The sequence below is a fragment of the Achroia grisella genome, unplaced genomic scaffold, assembly GCF_030625045.1.
Source record: "Achroia grisella isolate CSIRO2021 unplaced genomic scaffold, CSIRO_AGI_Agris_v1 utg642, whole genome shotgun sequence".
Classification (NCBI taxonomy): domain Eukaryota; kingdom Metazoa; phylum Arthropoda; class Insecta; order Lepidoptera; family Pyralidae; genus Achroia; species Achroia grisella.
Genome location: NW_026712979.1, coordinates 548,163 through 564,961, shown reverse-complemented (window position 1 = coordinate 564,961; position 16,799 = coordinate 548,163). Strand labels below are relative to the sequence as shown.

Below are 16,799 nucleotides of genomic sequence, written 5' to 3'. Positions count from 1 at the left end.
ACTCGTTAACGAGTATGACGGATGAGCCAGCCATCACTGCGCTCGACCATATTTTACACCGTGCTAGGAATCAAACCCGCGACCAAGTAAAGCAGTGTGCTAAAGTTAGACCAACCCGTCTTTTTGAACATTAAACATTGAAATCCAAAAATTCCGCGCCTCCTTATAAATACATCTACAAAAATTGCCCTCATTAGGCAGACATAGGTATATTCTGTACGATTTCACATGTTCACATGTCTCTGATTAGTGACACCTTTCTTTGAAACCAAAAAATAACAGATCTCCTTTGAAAACAACACTTTTTTGTTCTAAAAAGCTAACTAAAGTCGAACGACGAGGTGCATTTGTACAAATAGTCATATCGTATTACTGTGACACTACATACAGTTTGAACTTGGACAAATATTTAACAATACAACAATATGACTATTCAAAATTGCTTTAAACAAGCTTTGCCAACCTTCCTGTTTTCCCAGGACATGTGCTAGTTTTTGTAGTGTCCTGGGAAGTCCTAAATAGTTATTTTTTTTATATATATATTTAAAATCCATTTTGTATTGTTCTATTATTTGTCAATTTTGAAATATATGTCTTTTACCATCAGCGGCCGTAGTTTCTCTTCAAACTAAAAATAAAATATAAAAATATATATGCCTTAGAAACCATAATCGTTAAAATTTTTTAAAATTATTAATAATATGATTATGTTAATTACTTGAACTTCACTTCACCTATTTCTACTACACATTAATTAACTATTACTGCGTCCTGTTTTTAAACTGAATAGTTCTAGTTTTATGAATTTAGAAACCTGGTTTTGTAATACAAAAAGAAATTATTGTTGTAAAAAAATACTATTCCGGAACTACTCGGAATAGTACCACTAGGTAATAAATATTAATTATTTATATTTACTTTTTAATTAAAGTTTTACTGAACACGGTTAACTTGATTTTCAAAAACGCAAGAAGCACGTGTATCGTCTCATTATATGAATCTTGTCGTTGGCAATATCAACTTAATATTGTGGGGGTAACCACAAATACTTTATTAGTTTATATTCACACATTTCAACTTAAAAATATAAAATTATAACAATTATTTAAAAGAAAAAACACGCATGTTATATGCGAGTTTTTTGCGCATTCATCTTGTGATGATACAGCGTTCCGAATGAATAGTAGATTTAAAAAAATAAATATAGCTATTCAATAGTGCTTAAATTTAAGTTTGCTTGAATAAATAATTTTATTTACTATGCTTCCTTTAATATTTTAATTATTTATTTAGATATAGTATCCAAAAAAATTACAAATTGTGAATAAGTTCACAGTTTGCGCGTCATTACTCCAATATTGAAAATAGTTCGTTTGATAGGAATCCACATGTATCCATTTTGGTTGTGTAACACACACCGCGTGTTATGATAATGTTGTGTTGTGTTGGGTTGGGTTGGGTTGTGTTTTGTGGCGTGGTAGACCTCAAACAGCGGCAAAAGCAAAACAGTAGGCAAACAGTAGCAATGCAAGCAGTGTTAGGTTACTTACAGCATCCGTCCACGATGTTGCTTGTATCATTTTTGAATAAATCTATACATATAAATAAAATTGGAGTGTCTGTTTGTACCTAATATTGAAATAACAGTTTTTTACTACATGCATATGAATATAAATTGACACCTAACACATACATACATGAAAATAACATTTTTTACAACTTTTGTCTGCCTGCCTGTCCGTCTGTTTGTTCCGGCTAATCTGTAAATGGCTGGACCAATTTTGACGGGACTTTTTTTGGCAGGTAGCCAATGTAATAAGGAGTAACTTAGGCTACTTTTATTTTAGTAATTAAAACTAAATTCCACGCGGACAAAGTCGCGGGCGCAGATAATAATATATTTGAAATGATGCTTACAGAGTTTTTGGTTATAGATAAATTCTGAACAAAGTTTTCACCGTGGTTTCTTCTTACTCTTCTTCCGCGCCAGCTTTGTGAGATTTATTTATCCATTGCATTCCATAATGTTACAGTAATTGTTTGGTTTACATTTCGTAGATCTATTATGGGCCCTATTCGGTACAGCAAGCAGAAGAGAAGAGAGGAAGATGAGTTCATTGTTTGTACCTACTGTAAAACCAAAATTAATGTCTCATTATCATCACATTATCTGTTAACTATCTGACTCGATTAGCTTCATTTTTGCAGTTTCTGCAACATTTTTTAATTGCAGCTCCGCACGCATAGGTCGTGCCGTATATGTTATATAGACTATAGTTTTCCATAATAAATTATATATACACTGTCCAATACTAAAAGAATTTTCAAAATCGAATCAATAGGACTGGCCCTTACCCCGAACATCGAAACTCACAAATTTATATTCTTTATTATATTGTCTTTTGTAGGAATATCCATGAATCTTGGTCATCAAAAGAAATAGAAATAGAATAAATAAACTTAATATAATTACTTTTTATAATCATATTATTTTATTTTGCCACTTGTAATACTATGTTATTGTAGTGCTGTATATGTTAAATAAATGTATTTCTTTAACATTTATTTATAAGAGCAATACGCAAGTTTCTTGATTATTTTTCTTGTGGTGACTCTGTTCCTAATGAAAGTTCCTAAGTAAAAAAATATGACTATACAAAAGCACTTTCTTTATTTCAATAAATTTATTTCTTTGAATAATATTCGTATAATAGTGTCGACACGTTCAAAGTATAAGTAACACCTTGCAGTCACGTTCCCACGACAAGGTTTAGTAAAGCAGTGCACCTACTCACAAACTTATACTGCGGAATAATTTGATTGAATATCTGACACTTCCAACGAATTCAAAGAAACCCTTCTCGATGCAGCACGCCGCTTTGTCAATGTTAATTCGCTTTGCAAAATGTCAAGTGTGGACGTCCAGTTTTGTTCAATATGTTTTTTTCTTTATGCCATTTTTTTTGTGCAAAATATTTTCCATTGTCATATTTCTGTGTAACAATGTCGATTGGCACATTTAATTTGAGTTAACAACTAAATCAATACACATACAATATTGGAACTACTAAGACCGTTATGGTCCAGTGGTTGACTACAGAAACTTACACCAAATAGGTCCTGAGTTCGACTGTGGCTGACATCAAAATAAACTTTATGTTTACTAAACGCATACAAACCTATATACGATAGGTATATAAAAAACAATTTAAAAAAGTATATCTTTGTGTATCTGTTTGTTTTGCTAATCTCCGAAACAGATTTTGACGAAACTTCACTTGCTATGTAGCTAATGTTATAAGAAGTAACTTAGCTCAATTTTACTTATTTTAATTCCACACGAACGCTGACGGGGGTTACAGTTAGTAGTCGAATATAAATATTATTATTATTATTAAATTTAGTTCAGTACGACATCTGTTGTCAAGTAGATACAACACTTTAAGCAAATTCTTGAATTTGTTCACCTATTCAACAATAGATGGCGCTGTAATTTAACAGCGCCATCTGTTGTAAACTGTGTTTATTAATTAATACATAGTTAAAATACAGTTCAATTAAAAATATATAGATGGCGCTGAAATTGAAATTTTCCATAAGTATTTGCAAATAACCAATCGTGTACTAAAGACATTAATTCGACTGCCTCATTGGATTCAAAGTTAGATTTTAACAAGTTTTGCATGAATATTTATTTATTAAATGTTTTAATATGCCTCATTAAACTTTATGGGTTTTATCAATAATATTCTGAGATTTTAAGAATAAATGTTAAACAAATTTGACAACGAATAATACTAGTATAGGTATAGAAATTACAGTTTTTCTGATTTTCATGGCATCTAGGGAAATTGCCATAGCACCATATTTCTAATATGCGGTTCGATTCCGTGTATGATACAAATAGGTATTTTTTTTATTATGATTGCATTGGTGTTTCCTGTGTAGGTACTTGTATTGTACTTACTTAAAAAAGAATATAATTAAATATTTATAAACTGCTAGCTTATAGTATACCTACCTAAGGGTAAATACTAAGTTACTAACCATAGTACAAGTTTGCTTAGTTGTGGACTAGATGGCGCTGTATTATTTGTCCAAGTTTAAATATTATGATTCTTAATAAGTTAAAATAAAAAAAAATACTCAATTACGTTTCCAACTCAAATCAAATCAAGTCATATAGGACATTTTAGCCGCTTATGACATCAAGTCTTTTTTATTAGCTCTTTTTTCATTACCGTCCAGTTTAGTATACAGATTCGATTAAGAAGAACTGGCAAAAAACTGAACTGAATTTCTTTTTTTAAAGCCAAATTATTTGCATTCTATACTTATATATATAGCCTATGTTTAACATTAAATGAAAATCCTGTGCATTAATCAACATTGCTATGCACGTTTGTCATTATTTTTGTTACTTATAGAATATTGACCTACGTGTATATCTATGTGATAAAAGTGAATAATACATAAATACATTGTATACTGTATTATCACCATTTCAAGATAAGGATGTTAAAATTACACAATACAGTTGTCATCCATTTCGTTGTATTTTTATTGTTACAGATTTATTACCTATATTTGATATTACAATCTTGTCTGTACGGATTCAGGGGGGTCATGGGGGTCATGACACCTATGACTTAGGTGGACCACTAATTGAACATAATGATTTTTATATACTTTCACCATATATATTTTATGTATATTTAAAGTACAGATCTAAATTTGTAATTTAGAGTAAAGTAAATGGGTCCCGACTCCGCGTCGACTGGTCGCGTTACTAATAAACCATGTAGCACGCTATACTTAATAATGTCTAATAAATAGTACAATCATTTTAGCAGTATATGTACTCACTACTTACATACTACAATAAATAATATATTATATAGCGCCACCTCATCACAACTTATATAGATAACGCTACAGTGATGAAGATACCACCGCGCTACACAGTTTTTGGTTTATTTTTATATAAATGTCTAGTAAGAACTTGAAACTCTCATCACATAACGACTTTATAAATTATTTTTTTATCTCTAAAGTGTCAGGTTCAAAAATCTCTTTGTCTATTCTAACAAAATAGTGCTTTATTAGTATGGTGATAGGGGCCCATTATCCTAATGTGCCCAGGGCCTCTAGTAGGTGAAAGACGGCCCTGTCCCCCTGTACGGTATGGTCATGAGGTCGATTCCCGCAGAATACAAATATTTGAATACAGTACTCTCATCTGGTTTATATTTACTATGTGTGATAAAAATACATATATACGTTATCTTTACATAGTATAAAAACTAAAACGCCGTCACTGTCCGTTCGCTTATATCTTTTCATTTACGCAATGGATTTAAATGAACTTTCAGAAATAGATACAGCGGTTCAAAAGGTAGGCTTATATATAATACATGTGTGTTATAGTATGTAATATTATCTTATATGTGCTTATAGTATAGAACAAGTCAAGAAATTCAAATAATGTAATGCATCCGTGCGAGGCCGGGACATGGCACTGGTGGCACAAAAAAGTTGTAATTGTTACCCTATAAGGGTAACAATTTCTAACATATATAAACATATGTCAAAATAACTTAATTGTACAACTAAGAACCTAAAATTAAAAAGCTTAAAACATATAATATAACAACTAAAGCATATTATTAAAAGGAGACCCTTTAGGCAAAGTTCCGAAGATACCGGCAGCGTTCCCTCTTTGAATGGCTAGACTAATTCTTTGTCCGAGGTTGCTGCCAGCTCTTCGGTCTAATGTCGACTAACCTGTCAAAATATGTCAAACTTATACAAATATCTATTTGTCAAATTAATCATAAATTAAATAAATAAATGTCGCTGTGTACGTGTACAGTGGCGTGGAGTGTTATTCATAATTATGCCATTGAGGTATTTATATAGATAAAACAGAAAAACTAAAATAAAACTATATTACATTTTAATAAATATTTTTATTTAAACACAACTCAGTTGGTCATTATATAGTAAATAGAAAGTAAAATAAGATATATTACAATAAAAAAAGAAAAATTATAATATAAAATAATATCGTCCAATCTCTGAACTACCTCTCAAACGGATGGACCGTTTACAATGCAATGTATTATATTTATCACTTGTTTTCGGGGTTAATCTAATATATATTTGAAGTTTGACATCCATCAATTGAGTTAAGGATAGTCTTAACGGTAAATGTATCTTATTAACTTAAATACTTTATGAGTTTAATAATTTGGAATAAATATAAGGTACGGTTGCCACCTACCGTTAGATGGGCCGTTGGATTATTCGTCCTTCTTCATTATAATTATATACATAAAAAAATACGATTTAGAAAAAATCATTTCACTTGTTTCTTCATCAGGTTTCCAAGTTTGGCGTACTGAAGCGCTCCATCCACCTGCACACGAAGATTATTGTTATAGCACATCTAGCTGAGCCTGCGGTTTCATCCGCGTGATTTTTTTTTTTAATTTTTTTTTTTATTTGTAGCCAGTGTTATTCTGATGTATAAGCTACCACCAAGAATCACATTGTGAACCAAAAGTAACCTGACATTGAGAGTGACGCAGCTGGAATCGAGTCACAATGCGAACTTCAAAGCGTTTGAGTACCGGGTCCCAACATGCTGTCCTGATGAAAGACTACAGGCCGAACCGTGGTAAATTGCCATCGCCAGTTTCGTGTCCATAGAGATAATTTGAATTTATATTTTATAATTATTTCTGATGTATGTTAGTCTATAAGTTATTTATAATATGGGGCATGTAGCCTGGATTAAATAAATAAAGTTTCATCAAAATCCGTCCAGTAGCTTTTCCGTGAAAAAGTAACAAATATTCAACCATCTATTTCCTATACATCCGAACTCAACACTTTCGTGTTTATAATTATAAGATTATAAGATTACTGTATATTACACGACACTAGAAAAATAAATAAAGGATTATCTAAACCCAGTCAGTTTTCGTAGTACGTTAGCAGATATGTTATCTAAAAGATAAGAACAATTAATCGGAACAAGATTATTCTTACTAGATAATTATGTTATGTCTACGATCGAATATAACAAAATAAACAAAAAATAAATAAATAAACTAACTAATCCGCTCGGTTCTTTTTTAAATGAATGATAATGTAATAAGCTGGTGCCACTCCCATTGCTGGCAATGTACCATGACAGGTTGACCTCCACGTAGTTCTCTCTGGAAACCATCGTGATAAATTCCTTCATTGCTACGATGCGCTAACTGACCTGACCTCATGCTCATCTTATCCTCCACTGATGCCTCGCCAGCGTAAACAAGAGGGTGCACCATTCCATTATTATCCATTAAAAGAAATAGCTTTTTATTGAGGAAAGAATTTACCAAATTGGCTGAGCATATTTTCAATTTATCTATCTATTACTATGGTAGACATAGTCACCATTGCCTTGCTTTTATCGTTTTGTTTGTGGTGGGCGCAATATGTCACCCTCTTCCATCGTTCGTCACATCTGAGCATACTTTCCTTTTATATGCTCTTGCGCATAATTAGTAGCTATTTATAATCGGTCATATATTTATTGGGTTTATCCTTTACAGACAACAATAATACAAAATATCTAATCATTATCTCTTTGTAATATTAGTTTACACTATGAATCAATATAAAACAAAGACGATACTTTCGTCTGTCCGATTTTCCGCATGCTTATTTTAAGCCACCGATTTTGATATGGTTTTCTTTACATTTCTTCTAGAAGGGTTATTTGCGTCACAAAGGGAAGGGGATTGTTATTAAAGGGGACTAGAGGTCCATTGCAATGTACCTATTAATGGGTAGACCACCACACGCCCCCCAGGGAAAGCATATTAGTTAATGGTGTCAACATCAACTTCATCCAGTCATTCTTCAATAGAGTATCAGTCTATACCCTTAGTGGGTAAAAGTGTAGCAAAAACACATAGCAAGTAAGATATATCGAATTGTATAGTGGTTATACATCTGTAATGTAGATATATAAGTAAAGACAAAAAATAAGCATAGAATAATAACTCGTATATTAAATAGCGTTAGAAAATAAAAATGTAAAAGAAAAGATATAAAAAGTGGAAATTGTTGTAAAAATTGCCCCGTCAGCGTAAACGGTTAGCGCAGGCGGGAGCACTATACCATAAACATCCATAACAATAGCACCCAGACGGATTCGTACAAATACGTCGCTTATAGTAAATAGTAAAGTAAATATTAGTCATTAAACGATTACTTAAATGACGAGCGCGCATGGCAATAGTTGTTCATGCTCGGAATTTTCATAGACACTTATATAAATAAACATTGTAAATAAACTGGGTTAAAAAATGTAATTCAATTGAGTTTCTTGCCAGTTCTTCTCAATTGGATCTATATACTGACCTGCTGTCCGGTTCAGTATATTGATCCAGTATAGAGAAAAAATTTTAAACCAAAAAACTTGACGTTCATAAGCGGCTAAAATGTAAAAATCCATTTCATTTCCTATACAATGATATTTATTTATGATAATCTGAATTAACACATTATTACATTAGATAACCAGTTTTTCCATTTCATGTAAATATATAATAAACTGGTTTAAAAAAAAAACGAAATTCAATTGAGTTTTTTCTCAGATCTTCTCAATTGAAGCTGTATACTGAACTGGACGGCAGGAAAAACAATATTTGACGTTCATAAGCGGCTAAAATATCGTAAGTATATGAATAAATGTGTTTTTAATTTAGTAAATAGGTAAATAAATACATGCTGCTATGTTCGTTCATACCTGCACGATGACACCCGTCACCAGCCTGCTGTTGTCACTCGCCAAGTGAAGTATCATCTTGGCGACATCTTCTCCCGTACACACCTCGCCCATGGGAATAGCCCCGGCGGCCTCATTCAGAAATTCATTGTACTGCTCATCCGTGAAGTTGGTCACACGCTGCACGATCTTACTGATCTGTGTACAGAATGTTTATAACGACAGTAATAAGTAATTATATTTTGAAATAGGATAAAGTAAAAAATATAGCTGTATAAAACCGTGTCTTTGTGTACAAAGGATATTTTTCGTTTATTCTTTAAAGGAAAGGCAAATGGAACTGTACCCATACAGCCATGACTATCTGTAGTTATATTATATTACTCTGTGGTGATAATCATAGAATGTCATTTCATTGTTATAATAATATAAAATGAATAAAACGTATAAATAAAAAATATACCAGAATTTATTTCACAGAAAGCGATAAATTTTCATATTATAACGCGACTTTTTGATGAAAAAAGGCGCGAAAGACTGGCTGCTATATTTTATAAAACAATAACTGCACATAGACATATTTGTATTTATTTCGTAAATAGGATAAGTTAACACACTGACTAATTTTGCAAATATTAGATAATATATATTTTTTAAATATTTCAATAAAAATTGTAAAACTCACTGTTACACCTGGACTGACGGTGTTGACTCTGACCCCTAGTGGGGCCAACTCTAGAGAGATAACCCGAGTAAAGTGGTCCAGAGCAGCCTGAAAATAATATATTATGATGAAAGAATCCATCCATCGTAAATTCTGAGTGAATTTGTCACGATGGGCTATTTGCCATGGTCTTGCTCATCTTATACTCCACTGGTGACCCACCAGCGTAAGCCGTCGGCGCAGGCGGATGCCACATTCCATTATTATCAATAAAAAAAATATTCTCTGTCCTGAGGAGATAAAAACCATCGCTCCTAAGGAAATCCTTCAGTTCTTATCGAACTGAACTGAATTTGTAGCGAACTTTGAAAAAGGGCGAGCACAATAGATCTATAGCTCGCAGTGTACAGGTCTTAGCATCTCACAATAGCCCAAAACCCCCCAATAATAAAAAAAATACCTTAGCCATGCTATACGGCAAACTCCCAACTGCAACCATAGATCCGGAGATGCTGGACACGTTTACAATGTTTCCTTTAGTCTTGATCAATTCTGGCACCAGAAGCCTGGTCAGGTTGTAAACGCCTCGAACGTCTATAGCAAACACGGTGTCGAACGTTTGCATGTCTGCTGTCTGGAGGGTGCTCCGAGCAGTGACTCCAGCGTTGTTCACGAGCACATCTAACCTAGATATGGGACACAGTCACCTAGATACATCAAAATAATAATTGCATTTAATAATGTCTAGTAAGACAAATTCAATATTGTCTACTAGGCACTGCTGTATCTAAACTGTGTCACCCCACCTTACATTTTCCTACTTTTATTTAGTATATAAGATCATTATTTCTATGTACACATTGTCAGTTTATCATCATCTGTAATATACATCGTCTCGACCAGCAACATCATACAGCATGACTGCAAAATTATACACTTTGACGGTCCCTGTGATCTAGCAGTTTAACATCAGCCTTACTTTCGATGGCCGCGGTTTCGATTCCTACCACGGTACAAACATTCTTGTTAGTATCAGTCTGGGTGTTTTCTATTGAAATATTTTCTATGTTAATAATATCTCGTATTCACTGGAGAAATAGAAATAATCTTTATTCAAATAAACTTAATATTAGTACTTTTGAATAGTCACATTTTTTTATTCTACCACTCATTCGGACCGTAGACAAATCACAAGAAGAACTAGCATGACACTTATGTGTTGCTCTTTTAAATAAATATTGTTTTAAGTACGTTTACATAAACAAGTAGATTTACAACAACAACGAGATTCTATTAGACTATATAATTTTTATGTGGATTATTTGTGTAGAGTTTCAAACTATATAATAGTGTGTATGTCATTGCTATGAGAAAACACAACCATATTCTTATCCCTAAATCTTTATACTGTGTTTTTGAGCATGAAATAATTATTATTATTTTGTATATTATGTATGTATTTTCATATTTATATAAGGTGTAGCTTAGCATAGTATGTAATATTATGTTCTCTGTGCTAGTACCCATAACTCTAGCTCAGCTTAGCTCGGGACTAAATGGTGTTGTGTGAATTTTTCAGTTATAGTTATTATTAAAGTATACTTTTTTTTTTATAACACAGGGGACAAACGAGCATGCGGCTCACCTGATGGTAAGTGATTACCGCCGCCCATGAGCACCCGCAACACCAGGGGAATTGCAAGTACGTTGTCGGCCTTTTAAAAAGGAATAAGCTCTTTTCTTGAAGGTTTCAATATCGTATCGGTTCGGAAATACCATGCTGCAAGGTGATTCCACAATGTGGTTGTGCGAGGCAAAAAGTTTCTAGAAACCCGCACTGTGGAAGACCGCCATTCATCTAGATGATCAGGATGGTATTTATTACGTTAAGTATACCTAAGTATATTATTCGCATAAATTCCTAATCCTAATATTATAAATATCTTTGAAAAAGATAAGATTTTGACGACACATTGAAACAAAAGCTTACCTTCGACACAAACTACCAAAACATGTTAACATCTTTAAAATTTATTATTATACCTACTAGCTGCGTCCGCAGATTCACTCGCGCGAAATTTTTAGTCTGTATGTTATTTTATTATATAAGCTAGAATATGTAAGGACGAGAACAATAGATCTATATACGCAGTGCTATAGACCTAAAGCACCTGATTGTAGCCAAAACCACTCAATAAAAAAAGGTAACATCACTGCAAAGTTCATCAAAATCCGTCGAGTAATTTTTGCGTGAAAGAATAACAAACATAACTACATCTATACGAACCATCAATACTCGCAAACATATTACTAAAAAGTAAGATATTTATATAGACAGGTAATAAGTACCGAAACATTTATACAAATACTAATTAATTCAGTAAATTAACAAAATTTGTTATGTATGTGCCTAATAAGTGACTTTACTGCATTAATACGGTTCCATCGTATCGTTCAATAAGTTATTACTTAGTTGTTGAACAGAATTTTAGTTATGTTTAAACTTATTATTTATATTATTCCGGTTAATAATATAAATAATACGTTTAAACATCTAACTAGCCGTGGTCACGGGCTCACTGGACAGCTCGTGACCCCGTGGTCACGCATCCTAGTCGAAACGTCGCCGCGTCGAGAGAGGTACCTAAATACCTTTATTTGCCATAAAGTTGTTCGTGTTAAGACTCGACTAAAGTGCTTATATTATTATACTATATATTTATATATCAATACTTTAAACGGACACTTATGTGTGTTTTGTTAAATATTTTTTATCTTAATATTTTAATTAGGATTTTTTAAATTTAGCATAGTGTCCTATAAGAATCAAATGTTGACTTTGATTATACTTACTAATTTAACTGTCCATTTCACAATCAAAATGGTATCACGAGACTACAGTAGGTATATGATAATATAAATATTACACTTGACCGACACCTTTCGAGATAATTTCGCCAGATGCCAAATCACTAACTGCATTTTGCCAATAAAACAAAATATTGTTCATGTAAGTATTTAACAGCAAATTTTCTGATATACCTAGATATATTTGATTTGTCATACTTTAAATTTAACAAAACCTATTAGGTTAGTTAGAAACTAGTAAATAATTAATGTATATAATAATGTGAGTAACATAACACAATTATTAACCCGTGGATATCCGTATTGGTTTTATATACATATTTATGTACTTAAATACATACTACATTGTGAAACTGTTTGTATTCCAAATAAAATAGATAAATACCTGCCAAATCGTTCTTTAGTTCTCCTAGCGGTCTCCTCACACCCAGCATCCGTACCGAGGTCAGCCACTATCGCAAGAGCTGGATTGCCCTTCGATTGCTCACATCGTTTAGTGACAGAAAGTAAGTTCTTCTCATTTCGTCCAACGAGAGCCACCGACGCTCCGTACTGAGCGAATAGTAACGCGGCCGCCTCACCTATACCTGCGCTAGCGCCGGTTACTAAAACGACTTTGCCGGAGAAGTCTACGTCCATTGTAATTGTCGATAACAGACTAGTTGCACGAGTGAGACTCTCGCCAGTTTATATAACATTATCATGTAGGTAAATAGAGTTACGTAAACACAAGTACAGATTTCATTGTCACATATACATATATCTATTTTTTTATGATAATGGAATGTTGCACTTGCCTGCGCTAACGGATTTCTCTGGCGGGGCACCAATGGAGGACGATAAGATGAGCATGAGGTTAGGTCAGTTAGCCCATCGTGACAAATTCACCAAAAATTTATCATGATGGTTTCCAGGGGGAACCGCGTGGAGGTCAACCTGACATTGTACATTGCTAGCAATAAGATAATCAATCCCCATTACTAACAATTCCCTTTCCCCTCTATATATACCTATTAGCGATGAAAAAAAATCATTCAGCGCTGCCTGCGGCAATTCATGTAAGGAGCAAACTGTGTAAAGGTATTGTCTCAGATGGCGCAGTAAGAGACATGTTTTTTTATTTCATTGATGACAATGGAATGGTGCACGGGTACGGGTTACACTAGCGGGGGATATGATGACGTCAGGCTCGTTAGCACATTGTGACAAATTCACCAGAAATTTATTATTATGGTTTCAGGGGCACCATGTGAAGGTCTAGTTAACATGGTACAACGGGGAATTTCTGGTCGGTGTATTTTTTTAGTTGGGTATTTTTATAATTAGGTACTAGTAGGCCTAGAACTAGCCCAGGGCCTCACAAATTCACGATCCGCCCCTGTCAGTGATTGATCATTACAATTAGTATCCATAGCAAGCTGTTAAGTGTAGAACCAAATGGCATGAGATTTTATTATGATTTAACATTTAGTGTAAACCACAACAAAATTGGTTAAATCCATAAGGTGACACCCCAGATGTTACGTGCGTCCATAGGATACGGTAACCATCTACCATCAGATTGGCCGTATACTTGATTGTCACCATAGTTGTAGAAAAAAAATTAAAAGTAGAACATTGGGCGTCACAAAAACAAGAATATATATATATATATAACATTAATGACCATGTAATTTTCAATAAGTAAAATTCAATACATTACTTATGATATTATATCACAAACATATAAAACATAATGTTGAATAAAAACAATTGCGTATGTATAAACAATTAAAATTAAACTGTCATGGATGTACATGTACATTATACAAGTATAATTAATGGCACATTAAAACGAAAATTCTATGCACAAATTGCATTTGTGTCACTAATAAATTTGATAATCATTATATTATTATTACAATATGCAGTAATCTACAATTAGGCTAATACATGCATTTTATATAATGATAAAAATTATTATTAAATTACATTGCGCAAACGTAGAGCCATCTGCAGGAAGCGTACATTTAACATATTGCAAATAGTCCGTTTCTCTGAAGTCTATTATAGCATTTAGATTAAATAAATACTCAATTACGCATTAAACTACTGTCTACAAATATAATACAGTTCGTGGGAGCCCTAACAGAAATATTTCTTCTGTTTCAAAGGTTCACTATCATCGCTGTCCGAGAAACATGCTGCAAATCCACTGCGGTCTCTCAGTGATTCTCTACGCAGTGATGTACCATTCCTGTTTGATTTCACTCGCTCCATGTTCCGAGTAGACATTCTATTCTTAGTCTTAGAACCATTCTGTAGCCGAGTTGAGTTACCTGTGATAGCTACATTCATGCTCGCCACAGAACTAGATTGGTCCACTGAGTTACTCACAACTAATACAGAATTTTTATGTTGTCGTAATGTCTGACCTATACTCCTTCCACTTCTAGTTTTAGAAACGACTGTCTCGTCTGGATTTTCCTTTCTCTCTGACCTGTCATTGTGCTGTAAAGGATATTTGTCAGGGTTTCTTCTCTTGTCTAAAGATTGTTTTGTCGAGTTATTCATTTTAATTGATGTAGGCACCGTTGTATTTGTATAAGAAATCCTCTGCCTCTTAGGATACCTTGATGTGCCGCTGTCTAAAGATTGGAATGATGCATCAAGATTGGGGTTATGATCATTGCTGGTATCCACTTTCCCATCAACTACATTTGCTTTGCCACTTCTTGAATCTATAAATTTAAGTAAAGATGTACTTTTATTAACTTTTGGTGTTCTCTTATTGCTCTTAACTGTCACCAAGTTAACAACATTCTGTGATGAGCTTGTACTGCAGTTCAATGCAGACGTGTTGGGTATTCCAGTATTGACAGATTTGTTAACACAAACAATAGTTTTCTTGTCTTTTAAATTCTTACTATGCTCTTTTGTGAGATTCCATTTAGTTTTGCTCCTTAGATTTCTTGGTGCTTTATTTGCGTGCATTTTAGTAGATCTTATATAATTGGCTGTAAATCCGGATACATCACTTAAATCATCAAACTGGTCATTAGGAGTTGGTCTTTTTATTAATTTCTCATTATCGCTTTTGTTGTTTACACTCTGATCACCTTCATCAAGTATCTGCAATGGTTTCTTGGGCTTTGAAGAGTGTTTTTCATCAGAATATGCACCATGATTAATATCATCAGCTAGATTACAATGGAGAACTTCAAATGAGCTGTCTAGGCGGGTTATGTTATTATTGTTTAGACTTCCTTGTCGCCGTAGACTTCTCCTCAAGTTTACATTGGCTTTAGGAGTAGATGTAACAACTTTATTCTTTTTATGCAAGTTAGTTTGACTTTTTTTTTGCATTTTTATTCTTTTCCTTTTATTCTGTACTGGCGAATTTTTAATATTGAAATCTATGTTAGAGGCATGAGCCTCCGATTTATGACTCTTTGCGATTGGTTGATTTCTAATTTGGGAAACATCGAAATATACATTCTGTTTCTCAGTTGATATGGATCCATCGTCCAGTAATGACAATTTTCTTTTATTCTTTTTCGGGGTAAGTACGTCATCTTCAATAGTATGAATACTTATAGGCTTGTTATAAATATTCAAACTATTCTTGTCTGTGTCATATTTCAAGAGGCATGGTGCCCGTTTCGTGTAAATCCAATATGATATCTCATCCATGTTGTTTATAAAGGGTATGTCAGAGTAAAACGCGCCGACAATGGGATTTGTGGAGACGGGCAATCTGTTGGTTGAGTCCAGGTGGATCGGCATCGGGTCCTAAGCAGCCGCGCCACACATCCAAGTGGCGACATCCAGCCACAAGCCGCCCGGGCCTCCAGGTCCGAACTGCCGCCCGACAGCATACAATTATGTACTACTTCACCTGTCAGGCGGGCCATTTTCCATATTCCAGCATTCCATATAGCTGAAACATATCAACATGCTGATTAATAATATGTTTATTCCCGCCGAATGCGGTTAAAGTAAATTTAACTTGAAACTACCTAATTACCTATTTATATTCCTTTGTAACCAGAAAGTACACCACTACAAAGTTAATAATTAAATGTAACGCAGTATCGCAGTTATACATGTATTATTTCACTGAGTAGCATCACCTATACTAATGTATAACAAAAATACCGAATTTACGGACACCGTTACCAAGACCCGCCTTTTACAACAGATATTGTAGATATTTACTATTATTACAATCACCTTTAAGGAACTTTTAAAATATAAACATATTTGAACTCAACATAAGTACAAAATAAATTCTCATATATGAGAAAATAGCTCAAATTTCTCATAAAACAAAAGTAAAGAGAAAAAATATATCAAGATTGACAACAAACGCCGTAGAAATTTAGATAACCATAGACACGAACTACAGATTATTCACGAGAATCTAAGTGTACAGACTACATAGTATGATTACGTCCTACTACTCTATGACCATATAAAACTAAACTCAATGTTTAACAAAAA

General features: G+C 33.4%; 2 protein-coding genes across 2 annotated transcripts; both read right to left on the bottom strand.

Moving 5' to 3' along the window:
• Positions 1-5,986: 5,986 nt before the first annotated feature.
• LOC131849437 (3-oxoacyl-[acyl-carrier-protein] reductase FabG-like) lies at positions 5,987-12,973 on the bottom strand. Its single transcript, XM_059199515.1, has 5 exons — positions 12,703-12,973; positions 9,910-10,135; positions 9,471-9,557; positions 8,807-8,983; positions 5,987-6,418 (listed from the first exon to the last, which is right to left on the bottom strand). Exons 1-5 carry the CDS (start codon positions 12,954-12,956, stop codon positions 6,359-6,361), a joined length of 804 nt encoding a protein of 267 aa, XP_059055498.1. The 5' UTR covers positions 12,957-12,973; the 3' UTR covers positions 5,987-6,358.
• A 1,028-nt stretch (positions 12,974-14,001) lies between these two features.
• Positions 14,002-16,684, bottom strand: LOC131849446 (uncharacterized). The gene is made up of 2 exons (XM_059199525.1): positions 16,324-16,684; positions 14,002-16,236 (listed from the first exon to the last, which is right to left on the bottom strand). Exon 2 carries the CDS (start codon positions 16,080-16,082, stop codon positions 14,442-14,444), a length of 1,641 nt encoding a protein of 546 aa, XP_059055508.1. The 5' UTR covers positions 16,083-16,236; positions 16,324-16,684; the 3' UTR covers positions 14,002-14,441.
• Positions 16,685-16,799: the final 115 nt, after the last annotated feature.

Coding starts and splice junctions, on each gene's coding strand:
- LOC131849437 (XM_059199515.1), bottom strand. CDS start 12,956: ATGGACGTAGACTTCTCCGGCAAAGTCGTTTTAGTAACCGGCGCTAGC. Junction 10,136..12,702: donor ACTAAAGAACGATTTGGCAG/GTATTTATCTAT, acceptor TCCCATATCTAG/GTTAGATGTGCTCGTGAACA. Junction 9,558..9,909: donor TGCCGTATAGCATGGCTAAG/GTATTTTTTTTA, acceptor TATTATTTTCAG/GCTGCTCTGGACCACTTTAC.
- LOC131849446 (XM_059199525.1), bottom strand. CDS start 16,082: ATGCCGATCCACCTGGACTCAACCAACAGATTGCCCGTCTCCACAAAT.